This window comes from Phacochoerus africanus, chromosome 13, assembly GCF_016906955.1.
Source record: "Phacochoerus africanus isolate WHEZ1 chromosome 13, ROS_Pafr_v1, whole genome shotgun sequence".
Taxonomy (NCBI): domain Eukaryota; kingdom Metazoa; phylum Chordata; class Mammalia; order Artiodactyla; family Suidae; genus Phacochoerus; species Phacochoerus africanus.
In genome coordinates, this window is record NC_062556.1 from 64582112 (window position 1) to 64599582 (window position 17471).

General features: G+C 45.8%; 1 protein-coding gene across 1 annotated transcript in view; it reads right to left on the reverse strand.

The window, feature by feature from the left end:
• LOC125113258 (ATP-binding cassette sub-family C member 4-like) overlaps positions 1–17471 on the reverse strand; it is a 125009-nt gene that overhangs the window by 97144 nt on the left and 10394 nt on the right. The window contains exons 4-8 of the mRNA XM_047755822.1: positions 11506–11730; positions 6394–6483; positions 5190–5353; positions 3510–3635; positions 1820–2069 (exon numbers count right to left, since the gene is read on the reverse strand). Of these exons, the coding sequence (XP_047611778.1) occupies positions 1820–2069; positions 3510–3635; positions 5190–5353; positions 6394–6483; positions 11506–11730 (855 nt within the window). The remainder of the gene's footprint in view (positions 1–1819; positions 2070–3509; positions 3636–5189; positions 5354–6393; positions 6484–11505; positions 11731–17471) is intronic.

Genomic DNA, 17471 nt, shown 5'->3' on the forward strand with positions numbered 1-17471 from the left:
TCAGATCCTGTGTTGCTGTGGCTGTGGTGTAGGCCAGCAGCTGTAGCTCCATTTAGACCCCTAGCCTGGGAGCTTCTATATGCCGTGGGAATGGCCCTAAAAAGCAAAAAAAAAAAAAAAAAAAAAAAAGAGAGAGAGAAAGAACAAAGACCCCAAAGTGGGGTTCAACTCGGCATGTCACAAAGACAACCCCCCTTCCCCCCTCCCCTACCAGGGTGGAGGGCTATGTGCTGGGAAACAGAGCAGCAGTGGAGCCTAGAGTTTAAAATTCTGATGTTTCAGGCATCATGGAAACTTTGAAGGTCTTCAGAGTAAGACTAGATGATGGAAACCACACCTAAGGATAGAGTCCACATTCCAGAAGGTACTAGGAAAGCAGTGTGACAACGGCTGGGAAACCAGGCTTTGGGAAGAATCCTAGTTCTGTCATTTACAAGCTATATGAGGACAGGTGAGCTATTTCACCTGTTACCAAAACCTGTTTCCTAATCTCTAAAGTGGGGACACTAATGCTTATTTCATTCACCTGCTGTCAGGATTTAATGAGATGATGAGTAAAGGCTTCAAGAGCACCTGGACCACACGGCAAGCCTGGGTGGTAGTGATGGAAGACAGCGGCTGTGGCAATAAGAAAACAGCAATACAGCAGCACAGTACACATGGGCAGTCACCATCTGGACAATTTAGTGTCACTGAGCATGTCACCATGGTCCAAGGACATTCCTAAATGTCCTCTTTCTGGATATGAAAGCCACAAAAAAGGAATTTTATTGAACTGCATGGACCACCCCTTAGCAGTGTTGCTAGAAGACCCCAAAAGAAAGAACGATGAACTCGGGGGACTAAAAATGACCCATTTGACTCTTCTGTTTTATGAGTAGTAGTTGTTTTATATTATACTATAGAAACTTCATCACACATACAAAAAAGTCTCAGCTTTTAGGACAAGGCCCAAAAATAAAATATAATCACACCCTGAGCTATCTGACTTATCTAGAGATGTATTACTGGAGTCCATCACAGTGGACAAAGTAGGAACAAATCAGATTTTTTTTTATGAAGCCCAAACATTCAAGCTCATGCTCAGGGAGCTCACAGAGACCATTTAGCTTCATTTTAGATCTAATCATCAGCACACAAATACTAGAGCACCTGCAGTGAGCCAGGCCCTTGTCTTGATGACGTAAATTGTTTGTCCCCGGTATTGTAGGGACAGTTAGGAAAAGGAGACAGTGGGGATGGTGGGATCACACCTGTGAAAGGAAGAGGCAGCTGGAGAGGCTCAAGCAGAAAGGGAAAAGAGGACTGGGATGAGGAGCAGATCCAAAAGGTGAGCTCAGCCCTCCACAAGCAAGGCATCCAGAGCCAAGAACCCACTGTAGACACAAAACTAATGGAGGCTGAGCCCTTCGTCCTGCCCAGGAGCAGGGACCACTCAGCAAGCTCCTTCCCTCCCGGCCCAGAGAGAGTCCTGCTCCCCCAGGACTGCGCCCTGTTGCTACCCAGTCATTCACGTCAGCACAGACGATGGATCTGTTTGCTGCTCCTGCTCTGAACATTTTAATTGCCTGCCATTGTCACTGCTCACTCAGAGCCCTGTGCCACTGCTACTGTTCCTCCTGCCCAGAAATGAGCAGGCACCTTACGGGACCTGTAACAACTCCACCTAAGACAACAGGGGAAGACACAGGACATGTGGAACCACGACCAGCTCTGGCACTGAGAGAGTTAAATCTCACCTAACTAGACCAGTGGCCCAAATAAAAGGAGCCATTTGACGTAAAATCCACCTACAACTTAAAAAAACCTGTCACCAAACCTTGACTCTTCGGATGCTGACGACCGCCTCGGACACCTTCTCAACGGCCATGGGGAGGTGGAGGGTGCCCGTCAACCGCAGAGCCTCGAACAGTGTCACCACCACAAACACTTGGCTGGCTGTGATCACGTTGCCAAGGAGTGCATTGGCAAAGAAGGTGACAAAAATCATGATTTTGCTCAGAGCAAAAAATAATGCCAAATTCAGTCCTCTAAGGTAGGAACTGGTCAGAATCTTGGAAATTTCCTTCCTGGAAAAGAAAGTAAGATACAAGTCTTAAAGAAGCATCAACAGCCAAGGCGCGAATTCCAGAGCCTTGTGTGGGGGGCCCTTTTCAAGAGGGTGGACATGGATTAAGAGAAAGCACCCCCACAGCATGGAGACACTACATAGTGCACACCCGGGGGTCTGCCCGACACAAGGACCACACACCTCATCACCCCATCTTGCTTCCAAATAAAGGAAGGCTTAAGCTCACACTTTTAAACATTCTGGGTCAATGAGACCCACTTTGAACATTCATTCGACGAGCACTGGGAACCACAAGTCCTGTGCTGGCTCCTCACTGCTGACAGAGACACAGCCCAGCCCCTCCAGGAGCCTGTGAACTCGTGGGGGAAGAGAAGCAGCAACCCCAAGCCTGGGAGACACCGAGACACTAAACAGAGGCAGCCAGCACAGCCCCACAGAGCACAGATAGAGCCTGGAACCCGGAGCTGTGGAATCATGGCGAGTCGCACATGCGTGGAACCTGAGAAGACGAGCTGGTGTCGATCAGGCCTGGCGGAGGCCAGAGAAGAAGGAAGATGAGTGTGTGTTTCAGGCAGAGGGAGGGGCACCCATGAAAGTGCGAAGGTGAGAGGTGACAGGGTGCTGCAGAGAGGTGTAAGCCCCTTGTGCTGGAGCATAAGCACTCATCAAACACTTACATGAAAGGTGGGGAAATTTTTACAAACATAAAGCAAAGCAAAAAGAGCAGAATTTTCATGACTGTCTGGAATGAAGAATACTGACTGGCAAAATTTGGGCCGAAACAGGTATATCCAACCTCTATAATCTCCCCCATTTGTGGTACATTAACACAAATTACAGTTTTAGTTTAAATATCATCATCTCGGAGTTCTTATTGTGGCTCAGGGATAATGAACCCCACTAGTATCCATGAGGATGTGGGTTCGATCACTGGTCCCACTCAATGGGTTAAGGATCTGGCATTAATGCAAACTGCAAGGTAGTTTTCAGGCAGGATCTGGCATTGCTGTGACTGTGGCATAGGCAGGTAGCTGCAGCTCCAATTCCACTCTAGCCTGGGAACTTCCATTTGCTACAGGTGTAGCCCTAAACAAATAAATAAATACTTAAATACATAAATATCATCATCTCAAATACTAACATCTTAGAACCATTGCTTACTTGGCATTTGCAGTTATTAATAAATATTTGGATATCCTGGACCAAGGATCAGATCTATTTGGATAGATTTTTCCTTTAAGGAGAACGTACAAGGAAGAGGAGGTTAAAATAACGTCTCCACTATTCTATTAACCACAGGCCACATGTGGAGGGTGGAGGGGGTGGATAGTATTTAAATTCACCTTAATGTGAAAACTCACTAAGATTTCTAAATTCATTCAGTAAAAAATGAGGGAGGGGAGTACAAAAATATGGTGTGACATGCAGTAAAACTTACCTTCTCAATCTGGCAATAAGATCCGCAAATGACTTTTCCCAAGTGTACATTTTTACTGTTCTGATGCCAGTTATAACTTCACTCACAGACCTGATCCTGTCGTCTGTGTAAGCTGCGGTCTCACTCCTGAGGGGACAGACGTGAGGGGTGAGCCTTAGTGACCACAGCCCAACTTTCTGTAGCAGCAGCAGCAGGGGGCACAGGGAGGGACCAGGAGTCACATGATTCCATGCCAACACTTTCAAACTGAGGACACAGGCAGGTCCTACTCAAAGTACAAATGGAGAAAGACTTCAATGAGCCAACCCTCCAGCCCAATTCAACAAGCACCTTGGAGAACTTGCAGGATCGGCTACGGAAGACTTGATATGAGTCGGATACAAACCCTCTCCACAAGGAGGTCACAGTTGGGCAGGGAAGACAGAAAGGAATCTAACAGGAAGACAGGGCTGTGGTGTCATAACATAGTTGTGAAGAGTGGGGAGCAGAAAAGATGGGGCTGTTATTTCTAAAGGGAAAGGAGAGCAAGACAAGCTTCAGAGACCCTGTTGCCTTAAACAGGGCTTCAAAGGATAAGGACCATCTCTCCTAACAGGAAAGGAAATCCCAAGTAGAGAAGAATAACACACAGAAAAATGTACCAAAATAACGACAACTCAATGTTCATCACCTGACACCCTGGACAATGACCCGCCTCTAACCCTCGGGGACCTGCTTCAGGACTAACTCATCATCATCAGCTCTTTCTTCATCATCAGACAATTTTCTATCCCATACACTTCTGGGAATGGGGGGCTTTAACAAAGAGATCATTAAGATTGACCTTGCCCTTGAATGCGGCTAACTTAATGGAGATACTTAATTAAAATAATACATGGGATTTTAGGTCATGCCTCAGCTGGTTAGGAACCAACCTAGTAGCCATGAGGATACAGGTTCAATCCTTGGCATTGCTGAGTGGATTAAGGATCCAACGTTGCCATGAGCTATGGTGTAGGTCACAGATGTGTCTCTGATTTGACATATGCCACAGGGAACTGTGGGAACTTCCATATGCCACAGGTGTGGCCCGAAAAAGAAAAAGAAAATAAGAACTAGACTTCTCACTGTGGCAAAAGGGGATCGGCGGCATCTGGGGAGCGCTGGGACACAGGATCAATTCCCGGCCCAGCACAGTGTGTTAATTATCCACCTTGCCACAGCTGCAGCTTAGGTCACAACTGCAGCTTGGATCTGATCCTTGGCCCAGGAATCCCATAGGCGGTGGGGCAGCCAAAAAGAAAAACTTTTTAAAAATTAACACATGAACATACATACATGAAAATGGTTCTAACACAAGCATAACAAAAATATATGCAACTAGAAATGGGTGAGTAAGACTATTACTATTTTTAGCAATGTTTAAATAACTCTGACATGAGTAAATTCTGCTGTAGGACACTCTACCTATTCAGGTGTGATGCTGGGAGGAGTCATGAATGCCTTCTCTTTTCCCACTTCAAGTTCACCCCTAAGCTTAAGGGTGGAGCCTCCCTCCCCTGGCTAAGCCTGAAGAGGATACAACACACTCAAAGAAGAAAGCAGAGAAGGCGTTTATTTTGGTTTTGAACAAAAGCACTGAGCAAGCGTAGATGTTACCAACTACATATCACCTATTTTTTAACCCAGGGTTTCTCTTACCGGAGTGATGAAAACGACTTCCCAATGCAGCTTTGCAAAAGCAGAAGAAGAATTAGAACCGCCATCCCTGCAAGACATGATATTCCCACTTCCATCCAGAGCAGGGCGGTCACCACAACAGTCTGCAGAGGCCCCACCCACAGAAAGTGCAGGAACATTGTCACCTTAAAAGAAAAAGACGGAGCCCTCTTAGGACTATATCAAAACACAACCCATAAGGACACAGTAGAGAAACTGTCTGCTCTGAAGGGTCAGACAGGAACCTAAACAGAAATGATCACAGTGGGTTTTCCACCTGCTAAAGCAGAGATCCAAGCCTCTGCCCCCGATGAAGCTGCTCCAGGTCAGCCCAGAGCCCACAACAGGGAGACCCAGGGCAGCAGCACTGGAAGGAAGATGCTGATTTCATCTACACCACAGATGAGCTCAGGGCTTCCCCAAACTCTCTCTGCCCCAAAATTCAGCCCCCATCACTCCAGGGCACAAAAAAACCTGTATTATGGTACCTAACCCACTCTCCAATACTTGTATATTTACCTCCCTGACAAGCTAGGGCTTCTCCAAGGAAGAAATGAAATCTTACTCATCCCTGAGACTTAATAGGGGCCTTATGTCATGTTTGATGAATGAATAATTGAAAGAGAAGTGGTCTAGTGCAATACAGATCTGCCCAGCAGCTACCACGCCCTGGATAATGTGATCTTTTCATAAGGTAAGTGTAAGAAAGAGTGTGGGGACAGCGGAGAGCAGGCTGTGTCTGGTTGGGGACCCCCCCACCCCCGCCGCCCATCTGGCATGATTTCCCGAAGGCTCCCTGGGCAGCAGGCACTGAACAGGGAACAGGGGGAGGAACAGTCCCTGCCCCCAGCCCACACCACCTGGATGAGGAGCAGACAGTCCCGCAGCAACAGCAACACAATATGCCAGGAAGGGCCCTCCAGGGGGACCCTCAGGGACAGTAACCAGGCTGGGTAGGACCACGGCTGCCTGTTTATTACTAAGAAAACAAAGCTCTCACCTCCAGGACAACACACAGTGTTGCATCTAAGCTGCACACAGAAGAAATGAGTGGTGGATAAAAAGATCCCTTGTCTTAGGTCCCCTAAAGAATCCTGGCCAACACCCAACACTGGTGCCTGGTGTCCAACAAGCTAAACCCGTTAGAAGGACAGGAAATGGAAACCATCCCTCGGGTACAGCTCACCTGGTCAAACCTGTTCACGTCATTGGACAGCAGATTGACTATCTGGCCGGTGCTGGTCTCCCTCGTGGCTGAGTTGCTCAGGCGAAGTGCCTGAAATGAGAGAAGGAAACAGAGAACTGGATTCCTAGGGTGACACCAAGTCACTCTGAGGTCACAGCAAAAGGGAGCGTGTTTTCATGGGCTCTTGAGTCGTGTCAAGAGGAGCAGGATGACCCCGGACAGCAGGGCTTGGGCTTTTTTTTTGGCTGCGCCCACAGCATGGGGAAGTGCTTGGGTCAGGGATCGAACCCAAGCTGCTGCAGTGACACCACCAGATCCTTAACCCTCTGTGCCACAAGGGAACTTCCATCCACAGGCTCTTTAATGTGGTGGCAGCCACACCCTCAGGGACAGTAAAAGGAGGAATAGGAGATAGAAGCAACCCCCCCACACCCTGATTTTTGAAGACTTTGGACACACCGACATATAAAGGATGTACGTTTAGACTTAGGAGTCAACTAAAGTAAATCTGGGACATGTTAGATGAGTGTGGAGAGGCTGCCGTAAGGAAAGAAAATAAGGGACTTGGACTATAAATGTGGAATCAATCACTAATTCTGTGCATGACACCACTTTGGTCTTAGTTTCCTCATTCTGAAATGAACAACTACAGTGTTCAAACAAGAGCAGCCAAATTCACAAGGAGAAGCAGCAGAATGGTGATGGCTGTGGGGGAGGGGACTGGGGGGTGAGTGTTTAATGGGCACAGGGATTCAGTCTGGGAAGAAGAAAATGTTCTGGAGATGCACACGGTGACGGCTGGACCACAGCATGAATGCACCTAATGTCACTAAACAGCGCACTTAAGGAGTTGAGACGGTAAATGTCATGCTGTGTGTATTTTAGCACAACAAAAAAAATCAATGATCAAAAACCAAAAGTAATTTTATCAAAGCTGTGGAACAGTAAATAAATGACAAGTCATTTTTATATATGATACAGCCCTCAGAGTCATTTCAAATTCAGCTGAAGAGAGCACTGAAATGCTGAATGGGCCACAGTGGGAAGCTGGCAGATGTGCAGCCTTAGAGATCACCTTTAAAAGGGCCCAAGCCAGAGTTGCTGTTGTGGCTCAGAGGGTCAAGAACCCAACATAGTATCCATGAGTATGTGGGTTCGATCCCTGGCCTTGCTCACTGGGTTAAGGATCCAGCATTGCCACGAGCTGCTGTGTAGGTCACGGAATCAGCACAGATCTGGCGTCACTGTGGCTGTGGCCAGGCCCCAGGCTCACACAGCCCTGAGATGGATGAGACTCTGCTCCAGGAGAGAAGAGGAGGAGGCAGCTTGCATTTGGCTGACAAGCATATTCCCAAGAAACAAAAGCTCTAGAAAAGTAGCAACTACAGGAAAGTGAAATTTTCCATTTAAATTGTTTGGTTTTAGCTTTCAGTAAGATTTCACTTATTAATAAAAATTCCATGTATTTAAGGTGTGCAGTGTGATGTTTGATATAAATATACAATGGGAAAAGATTACTGTAATAAAACCACCTAACACATCCATCAGCACACACTGTCATCCTCTTTTATGTGAGGGGAGAGCACTTACCATCTACTTTCTCAGCAAATTTCAGGCATAAAGTACAGTTAAACAAGGATTTTTTTAAAAAAAATAAAGGCGAACAGCCCAGGGCAGAGAGGTATCCAGCATCAAGTTTACAAAGAGTGTTTCAATTAGTAACATGGTGCATCTGTGTCAATTCCTTTGTAAAGACATCTAAAATCCTAACTCCTTTTATACTAGTTAAGATCAGGGTAAACTATGGAATGTTACAACATTTCTCATTACAAAATCACTGAACACATCAGCTCAGGAATTATTAAAAGTGTTATAATGCATACTCGAGAAAAAAGGAACTACTGTATTAAGAAAATAACTTGAAGGAACAGCAACAAATTCTCTCCAAAATTACTAAAAACAATGGGAAATTTCGAGTTTTATCCCAAACATCTCACTATTTTTTAATACTACTAAAAGTAATCGTAACTATAGAATATAGTGAGGGGGTCTGTATTTGGCATAGATCTCATTTATATTATTAATTAGTTAACGCAATTATGTTGAACAGGCAATCACATTAAATATCATTTAAAAATATAATCATACCCTTCTCAAAAACATTTCTTTTTTTATTTATTTTTATTTTTATTTGTTTTATTTTCCCACTGTACAGCAAGGGGATCAAGTTATCCTTACATGTATACATTACAATTACATTTTTTTTCCCCACCCTTTGTTTTGTTGCAACATGAGTATCTAGACAAAGTTCTCAATGCTATTCAGCAGGATCTCCTTGTAAATCTATTCTAAGTTGTGTCTGATAAGCCCAAGCTCCCGATCCCTCCCACTCCCTCCCCCTCCCATCAGGAATCCGCAAGTCTTTTCTCCAAGTCCATGATTTTCTTTTCTGAGGAGATGTTCATTTGTGCTGGATATTAGATTCCAGTTATGAGTGATATCATATGGTATTTGTCTTTGTCTTTCTGGCCCATTTCACTCAGTATGAGATTCTCTAGCTCCATCCATGTTGCTGCAAATGGCATGATGTCATTCTTTTTTATGGCTGAGTAGTATTCCATTGTGTATATGTACCACCTCTTCCGAATCCACTCCTCTGTCGATGGACATTTGGGTTGTTTCCATGTCCTGGCTATTGTGAAGAGTGCTGCAGTGAACATGCGGGTGCATGTGTCTCTTTTAAGTAGTTTTGTCTGGATATATGCCCAAGAGTGGGATTGCGGGGTGATATGGAAGTTCTATGTATAGATTTCTAAGGTATCTCCAAACTGTTCTCCATAGTGGCTGTACCAGTTTACATTCCCACCAACAGTGTAGGAGGGTTCCCTTTTCTCCACAGCCCCTCCAGCACTTGTTCTTTGTGGATTTATTAATGATGGCCATTCTGACTGGTGTGAGGTGATATCTCGTGGTAGTTTTGATTTGCATTTCTCTTATAATCAGCGATGTTGAGCATTTTTTCATGTGTTTGTTGGCCATCTGTATATCTTCCTTGGAGAAATGTCTATTCAGGTCTTTTGCCCATTTTTCCATTGATTGATTGGCTTTTTTGCTGTTGGGTTGTTTATATATTCTAGAGATTAAGCCCTTGTCAGTTGCATCATTTGAAACTATCCTCTCCCATTCTGAAAGTTGTCTTTTTGTTTGCTTTATGGTTTCCTTTGCTGTGCAAAAGCTTTTCAGTTTGATGAGGTCCCATGGGTTTATTTTTGTCTAATTTCGATTGCTTTGGGAGACTGACCTGAGAAAATATTCATGAGAAAATATCTCATGTCAGAGAGTGTTTTGCCTATGTTTTCTTCTAGGAGTTTGATGGTGTCCTGTCGTATATTTAAGTCTTTCAGCCATTTGGAGTTTATTTTTGGGCATGGTGTGAGGGTGTGTTCTAGCTTCATTGCTTTGCCTGCAGCTGTCCAGGTTTCCCAGCAATGCTTGCTGAATAGACTTTCTTTTTCCCATTTGATGTTCTTGCCTCCCTTGTCAAAGATTAATTGACCATAGGTGTCAGGGCTTATTTCCGGATTCTCTATTCTGTTCCATTGGTCTGTCTGTCTGTTTTGATACCAGTCCCACACTGTTTTGATGACTGTGGCTTTGTAGTATTTCTTGAAGTCTAGGAGACTTATGCCTCCTGCTTGGTTTTTGTTTCTCAGGATTGCTTTGGCAGTTCTGGGTCTTTTGTTGTCCCATATAAATGTTTGGATTGTTTGTTCTAGTTCTGTGAAAAATGTCATAGGTAATCTGATAGGGATTGCATTGAATCTGTAGATTGCTTTGCGTAGTATGGCCATTTTTACAATATTGATTTTCCCAATCCAGGAACATGGACTATCTTTCCATTTCTTTACATCTTCTTTGATTTCTTTGATTAAAGTTTTATAGTTCTCGGCATATAGGTCCTTTACCTCTTTGGTCAGGCGTATTCAGAGGTATTTGATTTTGTGAGATGCAATTTTAAAAGGTATCGTATTTTTGTATTCCTTTTCTAATATTTCATTGCTGGTATACAGAAATGCAACTGACTTCTGAATGTTAATCTTATGGCCTGCTACTTTGCTGAATTTATTAATCAGTTCAAGTAGTTTTTGGGTTGAGTCCTTAGGGTTTTCTATGTATAGTATCATGTCATCTGCATACAGTGACAGCTTTATCTCTTCTCTTCCTATATGGATGCCTTTTATTTCTTTTGTTTGTCTAATTGCTGTGGCTAGGACTTCCAAAACTATGTTGAAGAGCAGTGGTGAGAGTGGGCATCCCTGTCTTGTTCCAGATTTGAGTGAGAAGGCTTTCAGTTTTTCCCCATTGAGTATTATATTTGCTGTGGAAAAACATTTCTTTTCTACTAAATTTCATTTTATTGATTCAGTCATTGAAGTTCACTTTTAAATACAAGTTTCATGTAAACAAAGGTTTTAATGAACAACAAAAACAAAATTTCCATAAATACCACTATGAAATTTAGGCATGAAAATATTGAAAATCAATTTGATAGTTTTATTTCTTTTTTTCTTTTTCTCTTTTTCTCTTTTGATGGCCACACCTTTAGCACATAGAGGTCAAATCAGAGCTGCAGCTTCAGCCTACACCACAGCCCTGGAAACACCAGATCCGAGCCACATCTGCGGCTTATGCCACACTGTGCAGCAACGCCAGATCTTTAACCCACTGAGGAAGACCGGGGATCAAACCTGCAGCCTCATGGATACCAGTCAGGTTCGTAACCCACTGAGCCACTATGGACACTTCAACTCCATACTTTCAAGACTTATTTTTAAATTAGATTTTGTTACAAATTTAGTGGGTATTATGCAAGAACCTGTGGCTAAAAGCCATCAAAGGCAGTCCTAACCTGATCTCAATACAAAACTTTTCATTATTTGTTGGTAAAATTACATTAAGCAATAACAACAAAATTTGCCTGATGCAAATAGCAAGCTTCTCTAGTGAGGTGAAAATGATCCCAATTACAAAGCTGTTAATTTACAGAGAACTTTCCCAAAATACTTCTGATGCTTCAGGGGAGGTACACGCTTTGGTGACAATGACACTTACCTTGCGGTAAATCATGTGGCACATGGCTACCCTCAGCCTCATCCCCACACGCTGAATGTGATAGAAGTACAAGTGGTGCAGAAAGGCCCAGGTGAGCACACAGACGCTCAGCCCTGCGGCGTAGGCCAAGGCTTCACGGAAGGCGGCAGAATCACTGGGATCGTAGTATTCCAAATAACTAATAATTTTCCCCAAAAGTACAGGCTGAACTATTCTGGTGCCTTCCTGAAAGAAAAAAGTCATATTGAGAAATTCAAGGCATAACAGTTTTTCTTAATACAAGCTTTACTTTTATCATTAGCATGTTCAAAAGGCATTTTGACAAAATGCTACATTCATAGCTAATCTAGAAAAAAATGCACAGATCTGCTAACTTCTATAAAAGAAGCAGAAAGTAGTTTTAACCTTAAGCGAAATTTTTATTTTCAAAGACGATAAAGCCTTAGTACATTGTGCCTCATACACTGGGGATGCTCAGTAAATACTATAACCAGTGCCTCAGAGCACATTTGACAAAATATCAAGTGAGTGCTGGCCCAAGATGAATAAGGAAAAAGGCAGCAAAAGAAGAAGTTCCCGTCATGGAGCAGTGGAAAAAATTCCAACTAGGAACCATGAGGTTTCAGGTTTGATCCCTGGCCTCACTCAGGAGGTTAAGGATCCGGCATTGCCATGAGCTGTGGTGTAGGTGGCAGATGCAGCTCGGAGTCCACGATGCTGTGGCTGTGGTGTAGGCTGGCAACTGCAGCTCCAATTTGACCCCTAGCCTGGGAACCCCCATATGCAGCAGGTGTGGCCCTAAAAAGCAAAAAGAGAAGGGTAAGAAGCATCCCCTGTGCTCTCAATGCTGCACCCCAGCCCAACAGGAAGTCCAGGTGGCTCATGTACAGCAGACACGCACTTGCCATCACCTCCTGCTTTAAGAGCCTGTATGAACTGAGACTGGCACAAATGCAGATCCAATCCTTCCTAACCAAAACCCCACCTGTAGGTAGATCAAGAGAATAGAGCCCAGATTCTGCTGGTGAATCACAAAGACACCAGGCTTGGGAGGCTCCCAGGCTCTCTGTCCTTGGTGGGGTGGAGGACACTGCATCAGTATGTCTCTACCTCCTAGAAGCTGGGAAGTTCCTTGGAGTCAAATGCTAAACAGGGCAGAAGCCAAGCTAAAAGATGATGTCTTCCATGGCTCTCCATCCAACATACGCTGCAGGTGCTGGTTTGGGAGAAACACTACGTCATCTATCCCCCAAGACAAAAATCAAATCCTAGACCAACAAAATGAGAGGCACTGGGGCTATGACCTGAGTAAGACTCGAGGAAAGCAATTCTCTGTCCCAAAGTGAAAGGCAAAAGAACAGCGACACTTGTCAACCCTGCGAAATAGCCACTCCACCCACAGCCTACTTCCTCCCTCTAGTCACCCCGTGTGAGGTCCCTTCTCCCCCATCAAGGACCTAGAGGTTATCATACTAAGTGACGTCAGCCAGACAGAGAAAAAGAAATACATGATGTCCCTATTATGTAGAATCCAAAAAAAAAAGAGAGAGAGAGACAGAAACAAAGTTATTACCGAAACAGAGACTCAGAAACACAGAAAACAAACAACCAATGGTTACCAAAAGGAAAGGAGAGTGGGAGAGGGATAAATTCGGAGGTTTGGATTAACATATACACACTATTATATAATAATAGACAATCAACAATGACTTACTGTATGGCACAGGGAACTAAATACTTTGTGATAACCTCTAAAGGAAAAGAACCTAAAAAAGAGTATATAAATATGTGTGTGTGTATAAACTGAACTGCTGTGCTATAAACCTGTAACTAATATAATATTGTAAATCAATTACACCTCAATAAAAAATTTTTAAAAATCAAAAAATAGAATTCAAAGAAAACTCGCATAGAAATCTGAATATTTTGCTTCAGAAACCAGATCAGCCATCGGAAGACATAGGACTCTAAGCCCATCCTAAGCCCTTGTGTGCCTCAAGGTCCTTATCCATGGAAATACCTGCCTTCTTTACCTTGGAGGAATCCTGAAAAAACTAATGATATATAACAGCTCAGAGTGTTTCGAAACCAGCATAAAAACAAGTGTACGCTATGATCACTTAAGAAGTCCTGGGAAGAAAGCTACTTGATTCTTAATGGCACAAGCTTGGAAAACTCATTTGCTGCTTAGAGGTGATCATGCAGAACATGAAATCTTGAGAAACATCATTCATAAAAGCCAGCTTTTCTAGATAGTAATTAACAGTTTCACTTCTAAGCATATTCTTAAAATTTCTGACCATTATGGAGTTCCCTTGTGGTGCAGTGGGTTAAGGATGCGGCATTGTCACTGCAGTGGGATCCACTGGCCTGAAATCTTCCACATGCTGTGGGTGAAGCCAAAAACAAAAACAAAAATTAACCATTCTGAGTGCAACCTTTGAAAAATGAGTCACCTACTTCCTGACTTCTAAAAGAAAATGGATTGAGGATGTGGGGGGAACAAGTGAAATAGATAAGGGAGATGAAGAGGTATAAACTCCCAATTATAAAATAAATAAGTCATGTGGCTGCAATATACAGCATAGGAAATAGAGCCAATAAAATTGGAATAGCTTTGTGTGGTGACAGATGGTAACTACACTTATCATAGTCATAACTGTCTAATGTATAAAAATATTGAATCACTAGGTATGTCTGAAATTCAAGTCAATTATACATCAATTTTAAAAAAATTTAATTCCACAAGTAAAACTTACATAAAGCTTTAAAAAAGATAAGGAAATTGGATTGGAAATCACTGCCCCCATTATGACGCAGTCACTGTGGACACCACTCACATCCAATGGCTAATGCTATGTGCTCAGGAACCAGCAGGTGTACACAGCAGCTCTGCTCTGCAGGGCCCCTGTCCCCTTGGCTCAGTGCTCCCTCACCCCTCCCTTGCTGCGTGGTCCTCAGGGGCTGCTCAGGACCCACAGTGTCTCTGCCACCAGCAGCCACTCCTCAGCCTCCTGGGCGGAGGGGAGTGAGGGACACTTGGAAGAAAGGGTTGGGGAATAAACGCAAAGCCCAGGGCAGCTCTTGGGAAACCAGCCCTGAATCGAGGCACAAAGCTCCCTGTAGACTCAGAGGGTCTGCTTCCTTCCTGTCCATCAGCTGAGATCCAGACGGAAGATTTCCGCAAACACGTGCCTTCCTACAGCCTCCACCTGGACCAGAGACAATCAGCAAGCATGGCCCTGGACAAAGGCCAAGTGGCCAGACAAGCCCAGGCCATTTCTAAGGGTCATGGGAATAGGACACAACCCCGGCCACTCCTCCCCTCTCAGGGGAAGAGACTGGGAGAACCTACACTGGCTCTGTGAGGTCTCCCCACTTCCACACCAGCAGCTTCAGAGAGAAGGCCCCAGATGACATGGGGAGGTGACCTGTGTGTCTCTGGCCCATGAAGCAGCTGAAGGCTCCTCCTTGCCACCCTGAGGATCCTGGGCAGGCAGAGACCTGTCCTCCCCACCTGCAGTCCCCGTGGAAGTGCACACAGGGGCCGGGCCTGCCAGGAGCTCGCTGGCTGATCTGTTCTCTTCAGGGGCGGCCTCCAGGAGCTCCAGGTTCAACATCAGCCTGGTACTTGCTTCTCTGAGCGTTACTATCACCCTCAGTTCTTATAGGACAGAAGTTTTCATACTTCAAAATCCTAACACTAAAAGCCTGGTCCTGGACTGGCATCACCTTCCTCTTCCTGAGGGTGCTGCCAGTAGTGCTGGGGGAGGCCCCGCCTACGCTGTCAGTGGTCACAGCACACTGCCTGGGAGTCACCAACAACATTGGCCTTAACAGCCAAAACAAGCAAGCACCCTCCTGGGAGAAAGGCCAGCTTCACGTCACACTAATTTATCTGCTACCCACCCAGGAACTGCCTGGTCCCACCCAGCTGTGACCCTAAGGCCTCAGGCCTGGGGTACATGGGAAAGTGGATTCAGACAACAGGATAGGAGCATTGTCCACACCCCAGGGGCTGACCTGGGGTTCTCATTCCTGATGAGCAAATGCATCCGCAGATTCACAGAGACACCACCTCTCAGCAAGCACCCACGAGCTCTCACTTAATAACAACAGAGAGGACTCGGCCTGTGTCCAGATCATCAATGTCCCAACACAGTCACCACCCCAGACCCGCTGCCTTCCCACGGGTCCATCTCAATGAGCTGGTGTGTAACGGTGTCACAAGTGTGTGAATGGACGTGTAGACTTAGCTCACCAGGGCCGCCACAGCTCACCCATGTGGGGATGGTAAGGCGGGAACGTGGCTTCTTCCTAAAGGCTCCTGACCCTGTGAACCCAGCACGACACTGCTGCCAGTGTCACACTCTCAGCACTTCCAGCACCCAGAGGATGTGGTCGCCTGGACTCCACCCTCATTTATGATCCCCAATCTGAGCCCCTGCTCCCGGGAGTTTCTGGCACCCTGTTTATTACCCTGAGGCCAATTCATGGTGCAGGTGTCTGAGACCCTGGAGACGAAGCTCTCAGGACGAGCTTCCCTGACCCTGGACAAGCCATCAGTCCTTAAACGGTCAGGCTCATCTGCCTTTATGCTTCGTGTAACCACAGGCACGCATGTAACCACGTGTACTCAGTGTCCTCTCTTCTAGAGTGGGGGTAACGTAACACCAAGGATTTCATGGACTAAGCCAAAGAAACAAAAGTGACAGTCCATGGAAAGTGCTCAGAGCAGTTGCTGACTACTTAAAATTGTTATTACTAAACTATTAACAGTCCTCCTGCCACCGCAAATACCACTGCTACTAAGATGAACCCATGTTACCACTATGACTACTGCTAGTATTACTAGGAGCATGAGCACATTTTACTGCTGTAAGTACTACTAGGACTACTGAGAAGAGCCCCTGATACTGCTATGAGTACTGTGAGTAATAGTACTGAGATAAGCCCCAACGTTTGCCAGCTCCTCCACTCCCCACCTTCCTGCCTTGACCGCCCAACAACCACCCTCTGAAAGAGGGGCCAGCGCTCTACCAGTGGCCGCCTTGTGCAGCCCTGGGCCTGGCCTTCCTGGACCCCAGCAGTGAGTATCACTGGGCTGGACAACTGTGGCATCAACACTGCCCTTCACATGGCACTGCAGTACCTGGGTGGTCTGTGCCCTCTCAAAGGTGACACTCTGCCCTGCACCTGTCCCTACCCTCTGGCACATGGTCAACCCACCTTTGTCACCAGTGAGAACTCAGTCTTCTGATACCATCAGTCACCTGGGAGCTGACAGAGTCTCTGGTTTCTCCAATGGGGCGCAGGTTCACCTACCTGGACACTCTCTACCCGCAGGGACCTTCAGGACGACAAGAGCCACACTCCCCACCTACAACCCCCCTGCCCACCCTCCTCAAACCAACAAAATGTACTGATAACAACTCACTACCTTCTCCAGCTAAACAGCCCTTCCTGGCAGCTGCCCCTCTGTTCCTCCTGCTGTCACACGCCCAGGCTGCCCACATCCCTAAGGCAGCATGAAAGAACCACGGAGAGCACAAGCCACCAGGAGGAGGTGCAGCAGATCCCCCCCCGACCCCACCCAGGCCAGAACCCACAACAGGTGGGCTGACTGGCACTGTGCCCCCGGGGGAGTGGTCTCACTGGGAACCTGGACCCAGACCCTTAAGGGTCACAGAGGTCATGGACCTCTCAGCTTCAGGCTTCGGATTCCCTCTCCACAACCCCTCCTACACCCTCTGCAAATGCCAAGCTGCCAAGACTCCCCCTGCAACCAGAAATGCCCCCGACAACCAGGGACACCAGCCAGAATGGGTGGGGCACAGAATTCATGGTGAAGCTGGAGTTCCCCCAACAGGGGGATTGGGCTTGGGGTACTTGGTCCATGGGGAAGTGTGTGCTCCTGGGAGCTCTGGGCAGCTCTAGCCAACCCAGGGCCCCAGTTCTGCTCTCCT